Source organism: Abrus precatorius, unplaced genomic scaffold, assembly GCF_003935025.1.
Source record: "Abrus precatorius isolate BTA unplaced genomic scaffold, Abrus_2018 Scaffold4, whole genome shotgun sequence".
Taxonomy (NCBI): Eukaryota; Viridiplantae; Streptophyta; class Magnoliopsida; order Fabales; family Fabaceae; genus Abrus; species Abrus precatorius.
The window spans coordinates 21,536,005-21,557,908 of NW_020874384.1; the positions used below are offsets into that span (position 1 = coordinate 21,536,005).

General features: G+C 33.4%; 4 protein-coding genes across 11 annotated transcripts; 3 read left to right on the forward strand and 1 right to left on the reverse strand.

Annotated features, from left to right (window-relative positions):
- Positions 1–3,049: 3,049 nt before the first annotated feature.
- On the forward strand, positions 3,050–3,667 carry LOC113864411 (peptidyl-prolyl cis-trans isomerase 1). The gene has a single exon (XM_027498075.1). The coding sequence runs from the start codon at positions 3,086–3,088 to the stop codon at positions 3,602–3,604; it is 519 nt and encodes a 172-aa protein (XP_027353876.1). The 5' UTR covers positions 3,050–3,085; the 3' UTR covers positions 3,605–3,667.
- A 3,939-nt stretch (positions 3,668–7,606) lies between these two features.
- On the forward strand, positions 7,607–10,092 carry LOC113864426. Its single transcript, XM_027498110.1, has 3 exons — positions 7,607–7,880; positions 8,418–8,841; positions 9,492–10,092. The coding sequence occupies exons 1-3, from the start codon at positions 7,730–7,732 to the stop codon at positions 9,841–9,843; spliced, it is 927 nt and encodes a 308-aa protein (XP_027353911.1). The 5' UTR covers positions 7,607–7,729; the 3' UTR covers positions 9,844–10,092.
- Positions 9,374–20,611, reverse strand: LOC113864424. 8 transcript variants are annotated; one of them, XM_027498103.1, is made up of 9 exons: positions 19,448–20,512; positions 17,372–17,373; positions 15,851–16,599; positions 15,545–15,712; positions 15,009–15,409; positions 14,666–14,853; positions 13,306–13,372; positions 13,141–13,229; positions 12,318–12,587 (listed from the first exon to the last, which is right to left on the reverse strand). In XM_027498103.1, the coding sequence occupies exons 3-8, from the start codon at positions 16,566–16,568 to the stop codon at positions 13,179–13,181; spliced, it is 1,593 nt and encodes a 530-aa protein (XP_027353904.1). In that variant the 5' UTR covers positions 16,569–16,599; positions 17,372–17,373; positions 19,448–20,512; the 3' UTR covers positions 12,318–12,587; positions 13,141–13,178. The 8 variants fall into 8 exon arrangements, 7 of the variants coding, with proteins under 7 accessions (XP_027353907.1, XP_027353902.1, XP_027353906.1 ...); XM_027498106.1 differs by lacking the exons at positions 12,318–12,587; positions 17,372–17,373 and adding an exon at positions 9,374–10,274 and having other exon boundaries at positions 19,443–20,611; XM_027498101.1 differs by lacking the exon at positions 17,372–17,373 and having other exon boundaries at positions 10,034–12,587; positions 19,443–20,538.
- Positions 19,390–21,904, forward strand: LOC113864425. Its single transcript, XM_027498109.1, has one exon. The coding sequence runs from the start codon at positions 19,533–19,535 to the stop codon at positions 20,484–20,486; it is 954 nt and encodes a 317-aa protein (XP_027353910.1). The 5' UTR covers positions 19,390–19,532; the 3' UTR covers positions 20,487–21,904.

Here is a 21,904-nt window from a genome sequence, read left to right on the forward strand (position 1 = left end):
AAATAAAGCTATGGAATGTCTTACCAAAAAAATTATATTTTAATTTGTTTATCAATAAAAAAATATATTATCATATCACGAAAAGCGTCAATTCCAGTTATAATAAGCTTATAACTTTTATGAATTTTAAAATAAAAACCCCAAATTTTAATAATACTATATACAATGGAGTTGAATCAAAGCCCACCCAAAACATCACTGAAAATTAATCGAATCATTTATAGTAGTTTTTTTTTTGTCCAAATCATTTGCAGTGTTTAACTTCTAACTCAAAACTATTTTCAGTCCGTGTCGAGTGATTGTATTGGTAGCCAAACTCTTGAAGTCTCTTAAAAGATCTGAAATGACGTGGAAGCTAACTAAACATTGTTTTTTCTATTTTTATATGATATCTACCATCTGATAGACTTTATTAGGGTAAGCCTTGGTATTTATATTTTTATTTTATAAAAACAATTCGTAATATTTTTAATTAATGTTTTATTTCAATTTTTTTATAAAATAAAATAAGAAATCTACTCTTACCATCTTTTTAAAAGTAGAAACATAAATTTTTTTAAAAAAATTAATTATATTTATAATTAATTAGCACAAACGATAAAATTCCAACACATAATCTAATTAATCCAATACATGTGAACTTAATAGAATTTTATACCATATGGTAACAATCCTTGGAGTTAAACTAAAAGCACTTAATTAAGAATAATGATTTATTTATTTATTTTGTTTTGATAAGATATAATTTATTTTGTAATCTTTTGAAATATGAAAAAAAAATGTTCTTTTTCTTGAAAATAATTCTCCCCAGCATCCTTTTGGGCACCTGTGTTTGAAAAAAAATAATATATACATAAGTATTTATACTATTAAAATAATAATAATAATTTATTGATGCAGGCTCTGTGAATGAAGTGTGAACACCAATTATACAAATTTGCTCCCATGGCCATTCCAGATGATATTATTTATTGCAAAAAGCAACAGAAAGCCTCAGGGCATAAAGCTTGTTTCTTTTAGCACCATTAATAACTTCAAATTAATTTTATTTACCTTTAAAGCAAACAAACACAGATTAATAAATTAACTTGAATAAACCTAAACATGCGTATATAAGGTTTAATACTGAGTTGGGCTAACAATTGCTCAGCCTATTAATTAGCAGTCGACCTAAATTTTACTAATTCCTTCACGCTCATTTAACTTTATCTCAATTTTTAAGTAAATTAATTATTTTATTTGTCTCTTTCTCACACATACATGTATATATTTGTAATTTATGGAAGAACTAATTGAAACATACAGTATTTTTCACAAATATATACAGTTTTGATTGATTTTACCATAAGGTCAATTATAGATAATAATTTTTTCAAACACAGTTTATAACCTTTATCATACTGTACTTTTTAAAGAACAAATCTTTTTAAAATCTCAAAAGATGTTTAGTTAAAATCTCATTTTAATTAAAAATTTAGCTAAAAAAAAATCAAAAACGAATAGAGAGTTTTTTTTCTCTTCATCCAACTTTTTAGTCTTAAGAATACTAGTTTTTAAGAATAAGTAGTTGTCTTTTTTCTATCTTTATTGTCCAACCGGAGAACGGATAGTTAATACATTATACTCTTTGAACAAGGTTCTATAATTGGTTTGCAACACTTGGATACTGATATATATTGACCTGATCATAAAATTTTAATAAATTAATATTTTTTACGAATAAACTCAGTTCGTAAATAATTAAGGTTTATTTATTTAAATCTTAATTATCAATTTAAAATACACGTATTTGATATTTTAGAATTGATTTTATTTTATTTTAAATCAAAACGAATACTTAATTTTAAAAATAAAATTCACGTATATCCAATGAAAGTGAGATGAGAGTAGTTTTTTAACCTCTAAAAAATGATTTTTTTTCGACATTAACGTGTTAATTAGCATATTTTATTTATGGTTCATTTCGATGTCTTTCAAAAAATTAATCATTGTGTAGATTTATATAGTTTTATGCATGCACAGTAGGTGCATAGTGCACCATCAATCAAATAAAAAAAGTAAAAACCCCTCGCGCAATCCATGCATGCCATGCTTTTCCCTTACCTTTATACTTACACGCTCACGGTCTTGGACAGATCGATACAGATATTTTTATGTATGAATACAACTTATAAAGAAAATAATAAAATTTATTATTGATTGTAATATTTGTATTTTATTAAATATAATATATATATATATATATATATATATAACGATTAAAATTAAGATATAACTTCTATGTCATGAAAAGATTATCAAGTATAAAAAAAAAAGAATTTAGTTATCAAGTGAAAACTTATTTTTATATATAATTTAATTTAAATTAATGATAGATACATTTTTACATTCTCACTTTACATACTTCATGATTAAAAAAATCAGATTATTTAAATTAAAACTTTTTTTTTTTTTATAAATATAACGTGTTAAAGTATAAAAATAATGAAACAAACTGAAATGTTGGTTGACTAAGATTATAATAAATTTAATATATATTTCATTTAAAAAATGTTTTAAATTTATATACTATATTGAAATTTAAAACAATTTTAAACTAAAATAATTAAATTTGATTAATAATATATTTAAAATAAATAAAGTTATATAAACTACATGAAATGTAAATTTTAATGAAAATGAATTTTTTAAATATTCTAAATCATAAAATTTATAATATAAAAATACATGAGAATTAATAAATAATTGCTTTTGTCTTTTTTATAGTAATAAATAATTAAATCATTAAGATTAATAAATAAATATATTCAATTATAAAATTATAAAATCAATAATTAATATATTTAAAAATGAGTAATTATCTTTTATAGTTAAGGTAAAAATATTATTTTTCAAAATTGGAATTGGATTGGATACTTTCCAAGTCAAATCCAAACTTAACAATAGTTACTTAACCTTCTCACAACGCGCCACGTGCCCCAATGGAACCGCCATACTCCTATTTATTCATGGCATCTCAATCGCTTACTGTAAAACTCAGAAACTCGTTTGGTTCGATCTCCCTCTTCTCTGCTACGCTGCAACAATGTCAAACCCTAGGGTTTTCTTCGACATGACCATCGGAGGCCAACCTGCGGGTCGCATAGTCATGGAACTCTTCGCCGACACAACCCCAAGGACCGCTGAGAACTTCCGAGCTCTCTGCACCGGCGAGAAGGGGGTCGGTCGCAGCGGCAAGCCCCTTCACTACAAGGGCTCCGCATTCCACCGCGTCATCCCCAACTTCATGTGCCAGGGCGGCGACTTCACCGCCGGAAACGGCACTGGCGGCGAGTCCATCTACGGGTCCAAGTTCGCCGACGAGAACTTCATAAAGAAGCACACGGGTCCTGGGGTGCTGTCAATGGCGAATGCGGGTCCCGGAACGAACGGATCTCAGTTCTTCATATGCACTGTGAAGACGGAGTGGCTTGATGGGAAGCACGTGGTTTTCGGTGAGGTGGTGGACGGCATAGATGTGCTGAAGGAGATCGAGAAGGTGGGTTCCGGCTCCGGCAAGACCTCCAAGCCCGTGGTCGTCGCTGACTGCGGTCAAATCTCCTAGACAATGCTTTTCCTTCTTTCTTTATTTATTTTGCTTTGATTGCAAGTTTAGTTGTTAAGGTGATGATGGAAGGGATGCTATTATGTCTCTCTCAATCAATATCTTTTGATCATAAATTTATGCTACCTTCAATAAACTTAGGATTATTTCCCTCCTTTTCAATTCTTTTGTATATATGCAGGCTTCTTTTCAATAGATTTACATAATCTCAAAGTAAAGTTTGTTTTTTATTTGATAAATCAAAATATCAGGATATTTAATTTTAAAAATAAAATTGTAAGAACCCCTTGTGATAATAAAAAAATATTAAAAGAAGATTATTGCTGAGGCAATTGTGAAAAAACAAAGGGAATCAATTTAAGTTAGTACTAATGAAAACTTATTAATTGTTTTACGATTATCTTGTTTGTGAATCGATATTAATTCTCCTTTTGCTGAAAAATATTTATTTTGATTAAAAAAACAGATTGTACCTATCCAAAAATAAATAAAAATAGATTGCTGGTTTAATTTGTGTTTATTCTAAAAAATAATTTTGTTGTTATTTTTTTTAAACAAAACTTTAAGATTAAATATACTTTAAAAACAAACCTGGTCAAATGTAACCTTAGTTTTAACTTAAACAAAATTCTCATTTTCCTCAGCTTTTGGAACGATTATGGTAGGCATCTGGCCATTTACACAGAAAAGTTGAGCATTCTGATAGATCTATTTTGTTTAGTATTGGGTAGAAGTCATGCAATAATCACCACAGTTCTGTAGTATGCTTTATTAATTTGTTTTCAACAATTATAAAAAATTAAACACATACAAAAAATCAAATTCAATTCATTATTTTAGTTTTCAAAGATTATTCTTTAAGAATATTATTTTTTGTTGTTGTTATTAGACAATTTCTTTTATCGATTTTAGTGTTAATAAAATTAATTACATGACTAATAACAAATTTCAAAACAAAATCAATACAAAACTCTAAAAAACATTAAATATACGAAAAACGTTCAGCTAACATATTCGATTTACTAATCCATCAGTTACTTGTTTATATATAAAAAATAGATTTAACAATTTTCCTATACTTGTAATTAAAAATATAACATAGAAAGCGACGTGGCTAGTGCTCCTAACTTTCTTAACATGGGAGCCCAACACACTACTTTCGTCTGATATTTTAACAAGGAGAATGCTGACCAAAAACCCTAAACCATTCTTTAATTAATATACTCTTTTACTACTTATTTTGTCATGCTGTTAATTTAACTTTTGAGCCTCGGTGAATGTAATGTTTTGTTTTTCAACGATTGTGAACATCTATTTGATTGATCCTGAGGAGTTTGGGCTGGGCTGTAAATGCAGCTTTTCCAACTCAGGTTGTATGTTGACCCAAAAACAAAGTTCCTTTGTAATTGTTTGTCAGGTAATGATTCCAATGCTTTCCATTTGAATAAAGCGACTTCATGATACATCAATACAGAACAAAAAATGAAGTTTTGCTGTTTTGAGAAATAGTTATCTCCAATAATTTTGAATTAGTCGTATAAATTATGCTAACAATAACACTCTACGTCTACATCAAGGCCTTCACTCTTCAAAACTGTGCTTCTAAAGAGAAAATCATGCATTTCATTAGAATTAGATTGTAAAATTTTCGGCTCAAAATGTACTTACATAAAATGCTCATTTATTTCGAGAAGTGGAAACTCAATCTTACAATGAATCATACACAAGATCCTATCTTACTCTTTACTAACCCTTGAAGTCTATTTGACTCTTGGGTAGATCCTATCCTAGTTTTATGCAAGCGGTGGTGATTCTGTTTGATTTAGTGTACGCAGAATACCCAGTTTCAACACTGTTGTTTACTTTCCAATCCAGTGATGACATTGACATAGATTTCCTGATTTTGACAGTGTTAACTTGTTTACTTTCCTAGGCAGTGCTGAAAAAATTGTAAATGGGCCTTCTGAAGAAAACAGAAGAGCTGTGAATTACTTCTGTACCTGCAGATTGAGGATAGGATAGCAACATTGGATACCAAATCTTTTTGTTGTCTCCTTTAGTTTTGTTATATCTTCTGTTTTTGAGCACTACACACAAACTCTCAATATACAATTTTGGTAGCTTTGTGACTGTTTGTGGCCATATGTGACCATAATCACATTTATTTATTATGTGTAGACGTAAAAGCTTCTATTGGTCGGTGAACATTGAATTAATATCTAATAGTAATTTCCACGGTTAAAACAATTTAAGTATATCCCTTAGTGTTGCATTTAAGGAACAGATGGTACCCATAATTATTTTTGCAAGTTGTCACTTGTATCACACACACAGGATTCTCTTTAGTTTTAGTGTGAACTAAATAGTTGTCAAGCAAAATACTGACTCCTGATTCCACACACACTAATATCATTTTTTATTTTTTTAAAACAACAACAAATAATCCATCACATAATCTTCATCCTGCTTTCTTCAGCAGAATACACGTAGTGTGGAACTAATAAATCCTGGCGTTGACCATGTGATATGTGGTTGGAAAGGAGAAAATTTTCTGAAATATGAAGCAGATACAATTCACACAAGAAGCTTATTTATCTGACACTTGGGGGATCATTTTTCATTAATGTTGCTGGCTACCTTGACGGCTCACTAATACACATCACTGCCATGGCACCATCAGGCTATAGAACAACCCACGTCTCATTTCAACGTTTCATTGTAACGCATTAGTCTCTTAATTCTAACTATGCATCACTGTTTTTGTCAACTTGCATTGTTAATTTGTATGGGCATGATCAGAATGTGCGGGGCAATAAATGGAATGAAATATGGTATCCTGTTCTCCACTTCTTTTGCTGTTAAGTCAATTTTTAGTACATAAACCAATGCCGCTCTCAAAGAAACAGCTAGACCGATCTTCTTCTTTTTTTTAAATTCTTGTTTTTTTTTTCTTTTAATTTTTTCAAGATAATGATGTAGAAATTTGTGGTGAACCCAAGGGAAGATTTGTGCATTCATTATACATTATTTGCACATTTATATTTCCTTCGTCAATTTCATGAGTTTACTTTTAACAATTTTGTTAAATAAGTTTATCAATGTATGTTGTTGTCGTACTCGTTTAATGTATGGAAACATTGTTTCTGAGCATGTAATTATATTATAAAAAACATATTTCTAAGAACAATATTTCACAAATATTGTAACCTGTAGGTAAACTAAAATATATTTTCAAATTTTAAATAATAATAGAAAAATAAAAGCTTCTACTTAGAATATATGGTAAGTTTCAATATTTTTACGAGACTTTTATGAAAAATGAGAATGAAAGCAAAACAAAATATGAAAATAACTCGCTTATAAAAATTAACTATGCATTTGAGAATATTTTTGAGAATATTTAGAACTTGTAAAAGTATAGCAATGTTATATTTTCAACTTCATATTCCAAGTAATAATTTTACAAACTTGAAGCACGTTATATAATAGCACAGTATCAAAACTCTGTAAAAGTTATACCCCTAAAAAACAAATTGTAAAACACTTCATAGTACTTACAGAATGAATTGTTTTCATAATCCATGAACGCGTGTAGTAAATTCAAATTACGACAGATGAGCAAGGTAGATCGTTTCATTTCAAACTGCTGGAATAATTTAATAGACCAAAAAAGGGTTCTTAAAAACAAATTTTCTCCATAAACTCACCATATTTTTTTTTATTACAGTGAACTGTTAACAATGTTGAGATTTTTGCTTCTGATAAAATATAATTTTATATGGTGAAACCCTTCACGAAGTCATAGGAATGGTGAATTATTGCGGACATATTAGCATAAGAATGATGGAATGGATCCACAATCCAAATGTATGGCATTTCTACACCGTTCTATACTAGCATTAATGAACACCGTACTGCTTTCATTGTTTCATTCCCATTTGAAAAAAATTGATTTTTCGCACAGCATTAAAAGCAGGGCAGTTGAGGGTTAGAAATGTGCATCTATTTAGTGCTCATTCATTCTTTCACTCTACCATTCAACTATATAAGTGTTCATCACCAGATTCGGATCTCACCAATCCATTTCCTTCTTCTTTGATTTTGCTTAGTGGGCTTCCAGAATTCATGGACTTGCATGAGAAGCTGTTCTTTGCAGCATTTCTTGTTCTTTCAGTGGCCATTGATGAAACGCGGGCAGACACTATGGTCACTGGGACCGTCTTCTGTGACCAATGCAAAGACGGGCAGAGATCCCTTTTCGATTATCCTGTTAATGGTGAGAGCCAAATCCTTCAACATTTTTGTTCCTGTTCATGGATTTAACTTAGAACTAAAGTACTTCTCTCGTACAAAACATTCTATGCTCAAGTGACGAGTTATTCTTTTTCAACTATGTTCTGAGAAATGTCTTGACATTTTTTACCGTAGTTAAAATCAACTTTGGTCATAAGAAATATTTTTAATTTATCAAAAGAAAATTTGTTTTTTATATTAATTTTTCTTGTATAAATACTTATTTAAAAGCTTCTTGTTTCAATAAGTGCAGTGCTCCCCTACCCACTGACAAATATTTCTCTGTCTAAAGTATGTGAAGTGAGATAGAAAAGGGTAGGGACAAGTGATATTTATCATACCTATGTTATTCTTTCAATAAATGAAGTTTAAACAGGATACAGGTGGCCAACTGGCCATCAAGATGTTCAATAAATTAAATACACTGTTTGGTCACCATCCATCCATCTATCTATCTATTTATTTATTTGTGAGCAAAGTTATAAATCATTATTGACTTGCACCCTCTTGCTTGGTACAGGTGCAAAAGTAACTCTGTCCTGTGCTGACAGTAATGGGAAAATCATAATGTCAAGAGAGGAAACAACTAATTGGTTTGGAAGCTATACAATGAGGTTTGATGGAGCACCAGATTTGAGTAGTTGTTCTGCCCGTGTGACAGGGAGCGGGCAAGGGTCAATGGGTTGTGGGGAAGGTGCTGGTCCTTCACAAAATCCAAGACTAATGTTTAGGATGTTTGACATGGAAATGTATACGGTGGATTCTCTCATTGCTCAGCCTCCCCAACCCATGCAGTACTGTTCAACATCTTCCAACCCACCACCCAAGTCTCCCCCACAGTTTAAGATACCCCCAGTGCCAGGACTTCCACCGTTGCCACCATTGCCGTCACTGCCACCCTTACCGCCAGTGATTTTTGCAGAAGCTTCGGCGTGTCCATCAGAGTAAGTGTTTATAACCGAGTAACTAATGAACAAAACCAAGGGTAATACTCAGTTTAGGTAGTGGAACATGGCTAAATTCTCTGATAGTTGCTCAAACTCGAAACCAATTGGACCCCCTGCATACTTGCCCATTTAAATTGCTCTGTTTGTGTGTGCGTGTGTGTGTATATATATATATATATTACGTGTGCATACATGTAGGACCACCGAAAGCAACCCTTATCACCTTATAGGCTGCGAATGCATGTGTTTGACAAGAAATCAGTGCAGCAGTTCCACTATCCCACTTACATAGTTGTTGCACCAGAGAACTTAACAAAGGGAAAATTGAACTTTATACTTTGTTTCGTTGATGCTGTTAGTACTGATTATTAATTAAAATTAGAATTAAATTTTAATAATAAGTTATATTTAATTTTTTAAAATAGAAAGGAGTAATCAGGCATTTGAATTGGCAAAGGATTTATGAGATCTATGACAATGTTTAATATCAACGCTGTACATGTTCTCTGCTTTCTTTCATTGAAAAGTAATTGTAAACGGACAGAATATTGATTTCGTTCATCAGAAAGTTATATCGTTTATTTGTTATTAGCTTAATTCAGTTCAATGCTTCCTTGCACAAAATGAGGACTTTCATAAATTGTCAGGAAGTGGACAGTGCCAGAATACAAATGTTATTGGAGAGGTGTGAATCGGGACACAAAAGTAGCAGTAGCATTCGGAATGGTTGCAGCAAGAAGATACGGAACAGACATTACTCTGTGGAATGCGTTGCAAGGGAGAGGAGACCCTTACAGGACTCTTCTGAGAGAAGGGGTCACTGCACTTCTTAACTCCTATAACAGCCTTCAGTTCTCTTACCATCCACTTGGGGTAGTCGAACATATGAATTCGGCTTTAATGGGCTCAACCAGGAGTGTCCTGCTTACTGCTCTACGCTTCAAGAGAGCCAATTCTGGTGCTGGAAATGTCACTTGCAAATTCACCATTTGCAAATAATTTATACCCTTCATCCTTCATAGCATGTTTGGAAAGGATTATTTTGAGGAAATAATCAGTTTTATATCAAAGCTTCTCCCAGAAATCTTTTGATTAAAACTTTATTAACCTCAAAATAAACCAATTCCAAAATGGAAAATAGAAAATTGAATATTTCTTGAGTTTTTCCTGTATTCTATATTTGGAGATTTGGTCTTGTTTTTTTTTGTACCACTATAGCTCTTATGGTTTTAAGCACTGCACCGTTTTATACAACTTGCACGTTGGTTGTTATATTCTTTCAGAGGTTAGCCTTTGAGCACCGTGCAACAGTTCATACCTTTATCCACGTTTGAATGAGAATTACTGCTGTCACGAAAATGACGAAATAAACATGGCACGCCTTTCCCAAGCAATTGCTACTTGTGAATCCTTCCTCATTTCCTCATGACCTGTGCAAAGTTAACTGCATTAATTTGTTTTTTCTTTCAGTGTCCATTTATTTACATACGTCTTAATAAAATCGTGGCACCTCGTTTTCACTCACCTTTGATGATATTTTAAAAGAGATGTTTGCATGCTATCGAGGAAAACACGAGTTTTTTTTTCCCCAAAAGTTGAGCTCTAACATTTATAAACCATTTCATCCGTGACCATATGCATAAATACTCAATAAAGCATGCTACATGCGTACTAAATAGCCATATACTTGATTTACATGGTAGGAAAAAGGGTACATCATGTCTTGATATAATACGCCCTTTAAACTAAACCTGAAACCCAAATATCATCCAAACATCAAGAGAGAGAACCCCTAAGTAGCCTTAGTACTATGGTTCTCTTGGTGGTCTTGTTTTAATATTCACCTGGCTTCAGCTCTGCTCATAGTCTTCTTCAATAACTTCATTGCAGCTTTCTCTTCTACTTCGGTTCCATTAGGGGAAATTATTATGGGACACTGTTGATATTAATAGGTGTCTGCCAACCATAGTCTCACCCCACCCCCCACTCCCCCACCCCCAAAAACAAAAAAACTTTGATGATTGGCGGGTCTGAACATCCATTCTTTTGGCAATATAGAATTTCCCAAAATGCCCGTTTCCAATTCCTTGTGACGATCGAGCTACATCTCTAAGTAGTCATGAGGTCCTCCAAAGCTATGGAAGAACCTAATATGATAGCACATATATACCACACAATACAGAGAACAAAGGAGGGAAGAATTTCAAATACAAGCATATAACCAGCAGCCATTGGATAGTTAATAAGGTAACTACTGCAGTCAAACACATCATAGAAGACAATTAACCTAAACACTTTGACTAGCTAGTCAAGCACGTCACAACAAATAACCAACTAGATTATCAACTGAATTGAACAACCAATTTCTGACTATTGCAAAAGTTGTGTGATGTATCCCTTTTTAGAGAAGTAGAAAACCATGTGAGATTTATCACTTAGCCAAACAGAAAGTAAGGGCATTCATGTTACCTCACTAATAATAGGCCCAACATCTCTTATGCTGTCAGTCAATTGAGTGAAATTCTAGATTATCCTACAGTGGTATATCATCAGGCTACTCTATGAAATTTGAGGCATATCAAGGGGTCACCTTGAAAGGGTCTCTTCTTTTCAGCTTAATCAAAACATAAATTTCATGATTTCAATCAGTTGGACTAGGGAGCACTCACTCACACAGTAGGTTTTTTACTGGCTTTGCTTCTTTTTGAGAGATTCCTTAATCTCTTGGAAGAGTAAAAGCAATTTTAGTGTCTCATTCTTCTTCAGAGGCTGAATACAAGGCTATGGCTCAAGTTGCCTACGAAGCACATCTGTCTCAAGTCCTATTCATTTCTTTATTTTATGATAATCAATTAGCCCTCCACATTATAGCTGATCCTATTTTATAAGAAAGGACTAAACACAGATAAACTATCCCTTCATCAGAGATAATATTCAATCCAGGATGCTACCTCTCATGGATATTTCCTTGCTCTTACAAGTTGCAGTCTTACTCACCAAACCATTCACCCCATGTCCTTTTCAGCACTTGATCTCCAAGCTTGAAATGTTGCATTCAGTTAGGGGGGCGCGGGGGAATCGCAGTTACAGGAATTAGCTTCTTTTTTTTTCAGTCAGTAGTAGCTGTGTTCCATTATGTCAATCGGTAACTAACTTTTGTTTTCTCCCTCTTGTTTGTAGTAGCCTCTCTACCAATATGTAATTCATTTGTTCATATAAAGAAACTGAGTTGAATAATACAATGCATATTAATTTCTCTCTATCTTTTACTGCACAGCTAAAACTATACCAAGCATTTTTTTCATTTCAAAGAACAGAATTTCTTTGACGAGATTCTTATAAGGGAATGTACGGAATTTAATTTTAAACTTTATATTATTATGATTACAATGCACAGAATTTAATTCTAAATTTTAATGTATGTTATACAAACACTTTTTTACTATGAAGACTTTCACAAGGGACAAGTTGTAATGTAATCTATTTTTCTGGTAGAAACACTTGATTTTATAAGCTTATCCATCAATCCCTGCTTACATATTAAAGTAGCAGATAACTTATGCCTTAGAAGATGAGATTAGGCTTAATTGGATTTTTATACATAATCTTGTGTGAAAACTTTCTCAGTAGAATCTTAAATACTCCAATACCATGTTAGAGGTGTTGGACTCCAACACCTTTGTTCTTTCCCCTTGTGCTGCCAATGGTCGCTACTAGGAGGTGAGGCTGTGTGGTTGGGGTGACTGCAAATGAAGCAAAGTGAGAAGCTGTGATAACAGTTCTTGTTGAATTGCTATGACAGGACCTGAGCTGTCAGATCATGCAGTAAGTCTCCTAGGCCCAAAGTGGAGCAACATACAAGGTTCTTATTTCCATTCCTTAGTTCGCAAGGCCCATATTGAGGGCCAATTTGAATTTCTTTTCCAAGCCAAAAGTTTAAAAAAAAAAAAAAAAACTAAAACATTTACCTAATCCTTTCACACGTTAAAAAACAATTAGATGAATTTTTAAGTAATTACGACGCAAGTGATTCCCATATTACAAGTTCAATACAGCAAGGAAGCAAAAGCATAATTATATGCTCTTTGAGTAGGCTTGAATACCAAAATCTTCCAAATGTTTATAACCTACAATGTCTTTTACCAAAGCTAATAGACTTATAATACTATCAATTACTTTTCCATGATCTTATCACTTTCTAGTAATAATTCCATTTATTTTTAATCATAAATAACCTCTACAATTCATAGTTTAACAGTGTCAATAATCTTGAGCCACAAAAAGGTAAAGAAATACCTCTTCAAAATATTCAAAAGGTATGCAGGTTGAATGATTCATTTGCATCCATAGCGCATCATGTTTCTCCACTTATCCTTCAAATCAACCTAAGAAAATTAATTTGATCAATATCAAAAGTATAAGTTCAAAAAGAAAACATCAACAATATTATAGTATGCTTACTTCGGTTCTATCTTCAAATATATCTTTGTGAGAATTTAGGATGAGTTTCCAATTTCCCTTGCCAAATCTGCACAAAAAAGAAGTTTAAAGACATTAAGAAATTGTATTGAAACTGTAATTAATCTATTTATATTCTCAGGTTTATTTATGGAATAAGGACTAGGGAATCTCTTCCCCATCAGTAGTCCATCTAATTATAGTGGTTGATACGGTATCCTTAAAAATGAATGGATGAGATTTCAGGAAAAATAACAATCTTCCCTCTACCAATGTTATGATCTATCATGCCCCCTCACAGTCCATGCTTGGCTATGGCAGATTCTCCATTGTCAACAGCAAAAATGATGTTTAGAAATTGCATGTTGTGCTCAATGAACGCAAGACATATTGTGCATAGCCAAAGAAATCCAACAGACATTTGATTTGAGTTGAGTTTGTTGTGACAGTGTGTATTGGTTGCCACTCGCAGTTTCTTGTTCAACAAGTGGACAGAGAGCCTAGCAAATCAGCATTGCTAGGTTGATTTTGATGCCTTTGCATCAAAAGTACTTCTTTAAGGAGAAAAAGTACTAGAGGTTTGAATTGCAAGGGTCTGCAGCCAGATGGAGAGATTCCTCTCATCACCAAGACTTCAATAACTAAGGATTTGCTGTGTTTTACAGACAGCCAGTAGAGTTTCAAAAATCTTTCTGCTCTTTCATAATTTCATTTGAGATCTATGCATTTTAATGTAGCTTTGTTTGACCCAAAATAGCCAGCAATTTTTCTGTAGGTTTTATTTCTCCGACTTTATTTTCATTTTCCTGGAAATAAATAGATTTTGGAGTGGTTTATTATTGGGATGGTTATTCTTTGCATAATTGATATGTTGTTAATGGTGGTGAACCTTGTCCTGATTCTGAATATCTGTGCTTGCAGTTGTTGTTCTGAGAACAGAGCTAGATAAGTTTTGCAATGCAGTTTGAGGTGGTGACATGGGAGGCAGAAGATGATTCGAGCAGGTGAGGGGTAGAGGGTAGGGGCCTTCATAAGTAGTGGTTCTTTCGGTTCCATATTTCCTACGTTTTTATTATAGAAAAATAACAATTGCCTAAAAGAATATTAACTCCAAGATTGTAAATTTTAATTAATCAAATGTTCCTTCCCCAGCAGTGGGAAAGAGAATCTTACGATCCACCGCCCATATTCTCAAATGAAATAGTAGAAAGGGTATCACAGTTTTGGCGAGTAACTCATAACACTTGCAGCAGTAAAACAGGAGATAAGCACATACGTGTATCATCGAAAATATAGCAGAACTTCGTATCATTGAAATCCACAATTAAAATTATGATTTCACTAGTTTAGAAGAAGCACATACTTGTCCACAGCAGTCCGTAATGTTTGCTCTTCCAACACACTCCATTTTTTTGGTTTTCTCCTTCTTGTAATGTTAGCTGGTTCATACTTCTTCAATGGAGAAAGTTTCCTCCTCTTTGGGCTAGGGAAATGAAATCTACTTTCAGGATTTGATGTTCCTCCCTGCAAGCCATCTATCGCATCATTCCACTGCAAATAAAGGCATCATCACAAAATTATAACAGGCTAAAAAGATATGAAAAAGATATTTTAAACAAGATGCCATCATTTCAATTACCACCCGGTCTCTTCTAAAGTGTCAAAAGGAATGAGCCACCAGAATAAAATATTACAAGCATAATTACCTCATAAGTACAAGCAGTGTTATTTTTTTCCATCAAGCTTGGCCTCTGATCACCCTTCTGAGGGACAGAAGTTCCCTCGTTCAGGTTATCATCATTATTATTAATACGCTGGCCAGTCCGAGGAAAAGATACATCTGCATCTCTGCTCTGGTTTTCAATAGGCGGCTCTTGATTCATGTCTTTCTTTGCCAATTCAGCTCTTGCATTGCCAGACATGTGCAAGGAATTAAGTATAGGATCCTCAACTTCATGAGATTCCCCAGCCTTTTGAACTTCACAATTCGTAGCAGAGTCAACTTTGCTACAAGTTGTTGATGGACTCACTTCCTCAGCACCGGTACCAGTATCCTTGGCTTCAGACAGCTTATTGTCCTTCAGAATTTCTACGGGAGACACTGCAACTGTTTATAAAAAATCCATTTTGATCAAAAACTGCTAATAAACAACGATTAATAATTTACTAGAAACGCATTCAATCTTAGTCAAGGTTACTCGCATCATAATTTAAAAGTAATACAAGGGAGAAAAAAAGAGACCTCTCTCTTGGTGAGTCAATTCATGGTTTACATGAGTGGCAACACATGCCCCTTTCGGCACAGAGTCATTTTTGCAACGACTTGTTGATGGACCCGCTTCCTCAGCAGCAACACTAGTACCCTTGGCTTCAAACAGCTTATTGTCCCTCTGAATTTCTACTGGAGACACTAAAGGAAAAAAAAACCATTGTAATCAAAACTGCTAATAAACAACGCTTGATGATTTACTAGATACGCATCTTGGACACGGTTACCGAAATTGGCATAATAATTTAACAGGTATACAAAGAAGAAGAAAAAAAGGACCTCTCTTTGGGTGAGTCAATTCATGAGTACCACTACAAGCTCGTCTCGTTTCAGCATCAATACCATCATCTTCTGCCCTCATTGATTCAACAGCATCGATCCTACCATTGTTTGCAGGCATCGACGCCGCTACCTCGAGAAAGGAAGGACCCAGATTTTGCATTGCTTCGGCCAAATAAACCTTAAGCTTACGAACGGCGTTTCTTCTGGTACGACTGGAGGCCAGCCTCTCCCTCAAGCGCGAGTCCAAAAGGGAAGCCTCAATGTCATTTCTCCACCGCTTCAACTCGGCGGAGAACAGAAGGCTTCCTTCACGGGAAGCGTTCATTGAAGGGTCCATCCAGCGAACCCTACCGCGCCATATCCTCTCGACGGCTCCGTGGTAGGCAGGGTTGTCGTTGAGTTCCAGTTGGAGGTACTTGAGAGTGCACTCGACCGCGACGGCGCAATAGGCGGCGCTCATGGCAGCGGTGATCGGAGAACCCTCGAGACGGAGGAGTTCCTCGAGGATTTCGAGTGTTTGGAGAATGGATTCGGCAATAGAGACTGTGGACAAGTAGTGTTGAAGGGTTTTGAGGAGAATGGTTTTCTTGAGGCGGGAATCAGCGTTTGGAACGGTGATTTTCCAAAGCACTTTCTTGATCAGGTTACTTTCAACGAGTGGGTTCCCAAGAAGAAACTCCAAGACCCAACATCCCCCATCCTCTTCACTGTCCATTTCCTTCCTCTCTTCGCTCTTCTCTACTCAACTACAATTACAGTTATGTATATGGTGAGTGTAGTTGCCATTTTAAAAATTTATGCAAGAGTTTCGAATTATAGTCACAATTTAAGAAAGTGAAATATTCATTTAATTTATTTTCTCACAAAGAGTTATTAACATTTTTTTCTTGAATATGATTTTTGTTAAACAAATTAAATTTGTAAATTTCCCACGTCATTTTAATTTTTTTTCATTTTATACAAAAATTTCTATTTAACTGATACTTTTTAATCTATTTGTTTAGTAAGCTGTCGATAAAATTTAATTGAGTATCTATATTTTTTTTTCAAAATATAAATTATTTTAACATACATGTTTACTTTGTTGTTTCACACTAATTCAAATTATATCCCTAATCTCAAGAAAAAAAAAACTTATAAATTAAAGAGAAAATAGATAATTTAGTTACAGGAAGCAAGTTGACCTGCTCCCGCCTGTAGAGACGAGTTTGCAGGCAACTTAAGCCTGAACAATTGAAGTGACTGATTGAACTGAGGAGGGTGTCACGCATAGAGTTCTAGAAGATACCATACACACATTTAAAGTAAAGACAAAATTTAAGTACTGTTAATGATATTTATCAATAAAATTAGTTTTTTATTAATTGTTAATATTATCAAATATAAATATTTTTCTATAATAAAACTTTGATTTTAATTAAATAATGATACAAATATATTTTTAATCTTGTCCATAAAGTAAGTGTGAAACTTATATTCTTCAATTTTGTATCCAATACAGAAAAATAAAAAGATAACCACTTCAATTACGAATAGGTTGATTATGTCATTGCTTGGGTAATAAATTTTGACGCCATGTGAACTAATTCACTCCCTCACTGTTTGACGAGTAAGGAAAAGAAGTGAATGACAAGTAATAATTTTAAAATCAAATCAGTGGTTAAATCAGTACAAATATTGATTAATGTTACAACTAGGATGGTTCATGATCAGACTGATGATAATTAATTCATATATTGTATTATAATAAATTAGTATAAAACAAACAAAAATTAATATCAAGATCAAATTATGTCTTATCAGATAATTTTTAAAAAATTAGTTAATAATAACCATTCATATATACAACTCATGTACGAGAGCTTATTTATTTAAAAAATATTAAAAAGCAAAAAAAGAGAGGCCCTAACCGGCAATAAATAAGATTTTTTAAAACTGAAAATAGTATTTCTATATCTGCATTTTCTTATCAGAAATTGAGAAGAGGTATATTTTTTAATTAAGTGAAAGGTCTTCATTTACTTTCCAGCAACAAAATTGAACATGAAGATGCCATGTCAAAAGAAAATTTTATTTTCTCCATCAACAAAATTCATTATTTTTTCAGTAAAATTCTTTAAATAAATGTTTTTCCTTCAATGGTGTATATTATATCAGTAAAAAAAACTTGTTCTAAACATACAAATTGAAACATGCAGCACTTAGAGATCAAGAACAAGAGATTACTTGTTTTTTTGGAATATACAGTTTCTCCTTAAAGCCACAAAAGTGGGCGTGGCAAAAAACAAGTCCATAGATAATAGATTAAGCAAGGCAAAGCTAGCAGTTTCATAACAACGAATCATTGTCAGCTCGATATCAGTGGTTCAGAAAAAACGGGCTCTCATTGGGGAATTGAAGTTCAAGGTTCTAGTTTACGAGCAAGACCTCCAGAAGATATTCTAGGTACTGTCCAAATGTCTAAATGATACACAATCTCTTTTAATTGCTCCTAATATATTTCTCACAGTCACAAACAAGGGCCTGGGCATTGGCATTCCATCGAAAACTAAAATCTAGCTATCCCCTGCACTATGCTGCAGAACAAAGATATTATGACAAATTTTCACACTTATTCCCGTTAGAAATACTCTTATTATTCCAGTCTCTTCTCTTGTTTTTTAGTGTGACTTTGTAAAATATTTTAAATTCTCCAGTGTATTCTAATATGTAAGAGATATCCGCAAAGGTACTTTGACGATGAAATTAGTATTTAATAAATATTACTTAATATTTAAAACTTAATTTTTTATTTATATTTTTTACATTTTTTAAATAATATTTTAAACTAATAAGCTTTATAATTCAGTCTTATCTTAACCTTATAATTTATTCAAGTAATTAATCTTTTTTTTATTGATTACTAATTTTTTAATTATTTTAAATAAGTCAAAAAAATATTGATAAATTTTATTCTGTTGTTAAATTAAAGAGATGTCTTATCTAATACAACACACAAGAAATTTTTAAAAAATTATTTTTTTAAAGTGTTAAAAATTGAAAAAATAACTTCTTATAAATAAATAAATATTAAATATTATGTATATATTAATTATTGTAATTTGCTATAATTTATTAAGTATCCTTAGACACAATCAAGTTAAAAACTAAAAAAGATCAAAGAGAGACGAGTTTGGGCAGACACACAAGTGGACCAATGAGGGCGATGACACTCCACCAATAATGACGAGTGCTCTCCACATTGATTAATAGAGGGTCCATTCCCACCCCGTCCCCAATCAAAAAAACCTTCAAGATATGACCCAAGAAAAATTAAGTGAGAGAACGCCCCCATTCATCATATCACACTTTCACAACATTGTACCCATTCATCAACCCTATTACCATTCGACAAAGAAAAAAACAAAACAAAACAAATATCCATTTTGTCGTCACCATCCTAGTTTGCTGTTATGTTAACGTGGCTTAAAATCATACGTTAGTGAATCAAAATAATCAGGTTATAACAAACGATAATACAGAGTAGGGTTAAACAAACGATTAAAGGCAAAAACCATTTCTTATATATATAAATATATAAAGTCATTACCTAACCTGATTAGTTGAGTTTTGATCATCAACCACCAAGTCCAGCTGCCACAGCAAAAAGCAGAAACTAACTGATAATTGGACACCGAAGATGGGGTCTCAGGTCTCTAAGCAGATGGAACGAAGAAAGGAAATTCACACCCAGAAGAAAACACTGTGTGATCTCAAAAGTAGTGGAGTAGAGTACCCTGGTTGTGAATACCACCCACAAGACAGGAAAAACTGGATGTCTGGTCTGAACCCAGAGAAACTCCACATCAACCAGATCGTGTGGCCAGGAACCCACGATTCCGCAACCAACAAGATTGGTATCCCATTCGTAACTCGTCCCTTCGCCCAATGCCAATCCCGTTCCATCTATGAACAACTCGTGTTGGGTACGCGCGTCCTCGACATTCGGATCCAGGAGAACCGTCGCGTGTGCCACGGCATCCTCGTCACTTACGGCATCGACGTCGTACTCAACGACGTCAAGAAGTTCCTGTCGGAGACAGAGTCCGAGATAATAATTCTGGAGATTAGAACCGAGTTCGGCCACGAGGACCCACCACAGTTCGACAAGCACTTGGAGAGTGAGTTAGGTGAGTTTTTGATTCCGCAAGATGACGGCGTTTTTGGAAAGACGGTTGCGGAGGTTTTACCAAAGAGAGTTATCTGCGTTTGGAAGCCGAGAAAATCGGCGCAACCAAAGGGTGGGAGTCCCCTGTGGAGTGGTGGGTTTCTGAAGGATCATTGGATCAACACGGATCTGCCATTCACCAAGTTCGACGGCAATTTGAAGCATTTGAGCGATAACCCACCCGTGGCGTCGCGTAAATACTTCTATAGGATTGAGAACACCGTTACGCCCGTTGCGGATAACCCCGTTCTCTGCGTGAAACCCGTTACCAGACGCATCCATGGCTATGCTAGGTCTTTCATCGCTCAGTGCTTCGCCAAGGGCTACGCCGATAAGATTCAGATTTTCTCTACGGATTTCATAGACGAGGATTTCGTTGACGCTTGTGTTGGACTCACCCATGCCAGAGTTGAAGGGAAAACCTGAAACTCAAACTGCAAATTCTGTGTCTCAATTATTGCTATGGTGTGTTACGGGTGTATATGTTTCCACCTGTGGCTGTTTATACGTTCTTGTTTGTTAATTAGTGGTGTTTTTCTTAATTTATTTATTTCGCTGTAAATCGCTGCTCCAGTATTTATTTTTTGGTCTGTAAACGTGTATAATGTAAATTGCTATAGCATTTTGTGGGCTGTTCTTTAATTATAATTGAGCGTCTTGTAAAATAAATTAAAATTATATTTTAAACTAATAAAAATATTATCAAGAACCAAGAAAGCGTAATCTATTTATTCAAAGATGATGAGGTATTTTGATGCATTCTGATTAGCTCAGAATTTGTCACTTTATTAAGTATTAATGAATCATTCTTCAGGATACAGTATCGGAGTATCTAAGTGACTGACAGGCCCTCCCTTGACCATGAAGTTTATAAACAAGATTAAAAATGGATTTGTCTGATTCCGGAATTCTTTTCTTTTCTTTTTCTTTTGGTAGAATCAGAAATTCTTTTGATAATCTCAGAAAATATGAATTCGAACCGATTTAATATTTGTCTAACTAGTATTGGTATCAGGGATCTGCATCCTCTCGGTGGCAAAACTGGCTTCTGCATAGTAAGCAGCCAAACTGGCGTCGGTAAGTAGGCCCCGGCTCAAAAATTTGGGCTATCTTCAATAATAACACCTTAGGGAATGGACTTAAATACTAAACTTGGACCAAACAAAGTAAGTAAATTTGGATTGAAATATAATCCTTTTTAATTCAGGAGAGTACCTCATATACTACTGTCTCTCTCTTTTCTATTCACACCACCTACTGTCATTCTTATAATTCAATTTTAAGAAATGTGATTATTATCTTTCGAAGGTAATTAAATTCCAAATGTCATTTATCATCAATAACTTCCAAAAACTTTATTTTGAAAGTAATTTTATACCTTCTAAAAATTTAAATTTGAAAAATTATTTACAAACCATATAAAAGGATGATGCTAAATGCACTTCCTTTATTTTGAATTAATTAGTTTTCAGATTTTTTTTACAAAAAAAATTAACAGTAGTAAATTAATATCAATATTGATAAATCTTAAATATTTGACAATATAAGCACAATACATGTAATTTTCACATTTTATAATTAATAAGACGCGTTAAAATGTCGCATTTCAATTATAAATTGAGTTAACTAGTAAGATAATTTAATGCGAAATTTATAATAATTATTTCATCCTGGGATCCAAATCCGGGGAAGCTAGCCAGCAGATTGGCATTATGAAACATTACTACATCACATGTGACTAGTGCCATTACATAGATTAAATTTTTTGTCTGATCAATTATCGCTGTTGTACGTTGAGAAATAGTGGGAGGTCCGATTCTGAACAAAGAACAAGTGCCTAAACA

Coding starts and splice junctions, on each gene's coding strand:
- LOC113864411 (XM_027498075.1), top strand. CDS start 3,086: ATGTCAAACCCTAGGGTTTTCTTCGACATGACCATCGGAGGCCAACCT.
- LOC113864426 (XM_027498110.1), top strand. CDS start 7,730: ATGGACTTGCATGAGAAGCTGTTCTTTGCAGCATTTCTTGTTCTTTCA. Junction 7,881..8,417: donor TTTCGATTATCCTGTTAATG/GTGAGAGCCAAA, acceptor TGCTTGGTACAG/GTGCAAAAGTAACTCTGTCC. Junction 8,842..9,491: donor GCTTCGGCGTGTCCATCAGA/GTAAGTGTTTAT, acceptor ATAAATTGTCAG/GAAGTGGACAGTGCCAGAAT.
- LOC113864424 (XM_027498106.1), bottom strand. CDS start 16,568: ATGGACAGTGAAGAGGATGGGGGATGTTGGGTCTTGGAGTTTCTTCTT. Junction 15,713..15,850: donor ATTGACTCACCCAAAGAGAG/GTCCTTTTTTTC, acceptor TTTTTCCTTTAG/TGTCTCCAGTAGAAATTCAG. Junction 14,854..15,008: donor ACACTGCTTGTACTTATGAG/GTAATTATGCTT, acceptor CTTTATTTGCAG/TGGAATGATGCGATAGATGG.
- LOC113864425 (XM_027498109.1), top strand. CDS start 19,533: ATGGGGTCTCAGGTCTCTAAGCAGATGGAACGAAGAAAGGAAATTCAC.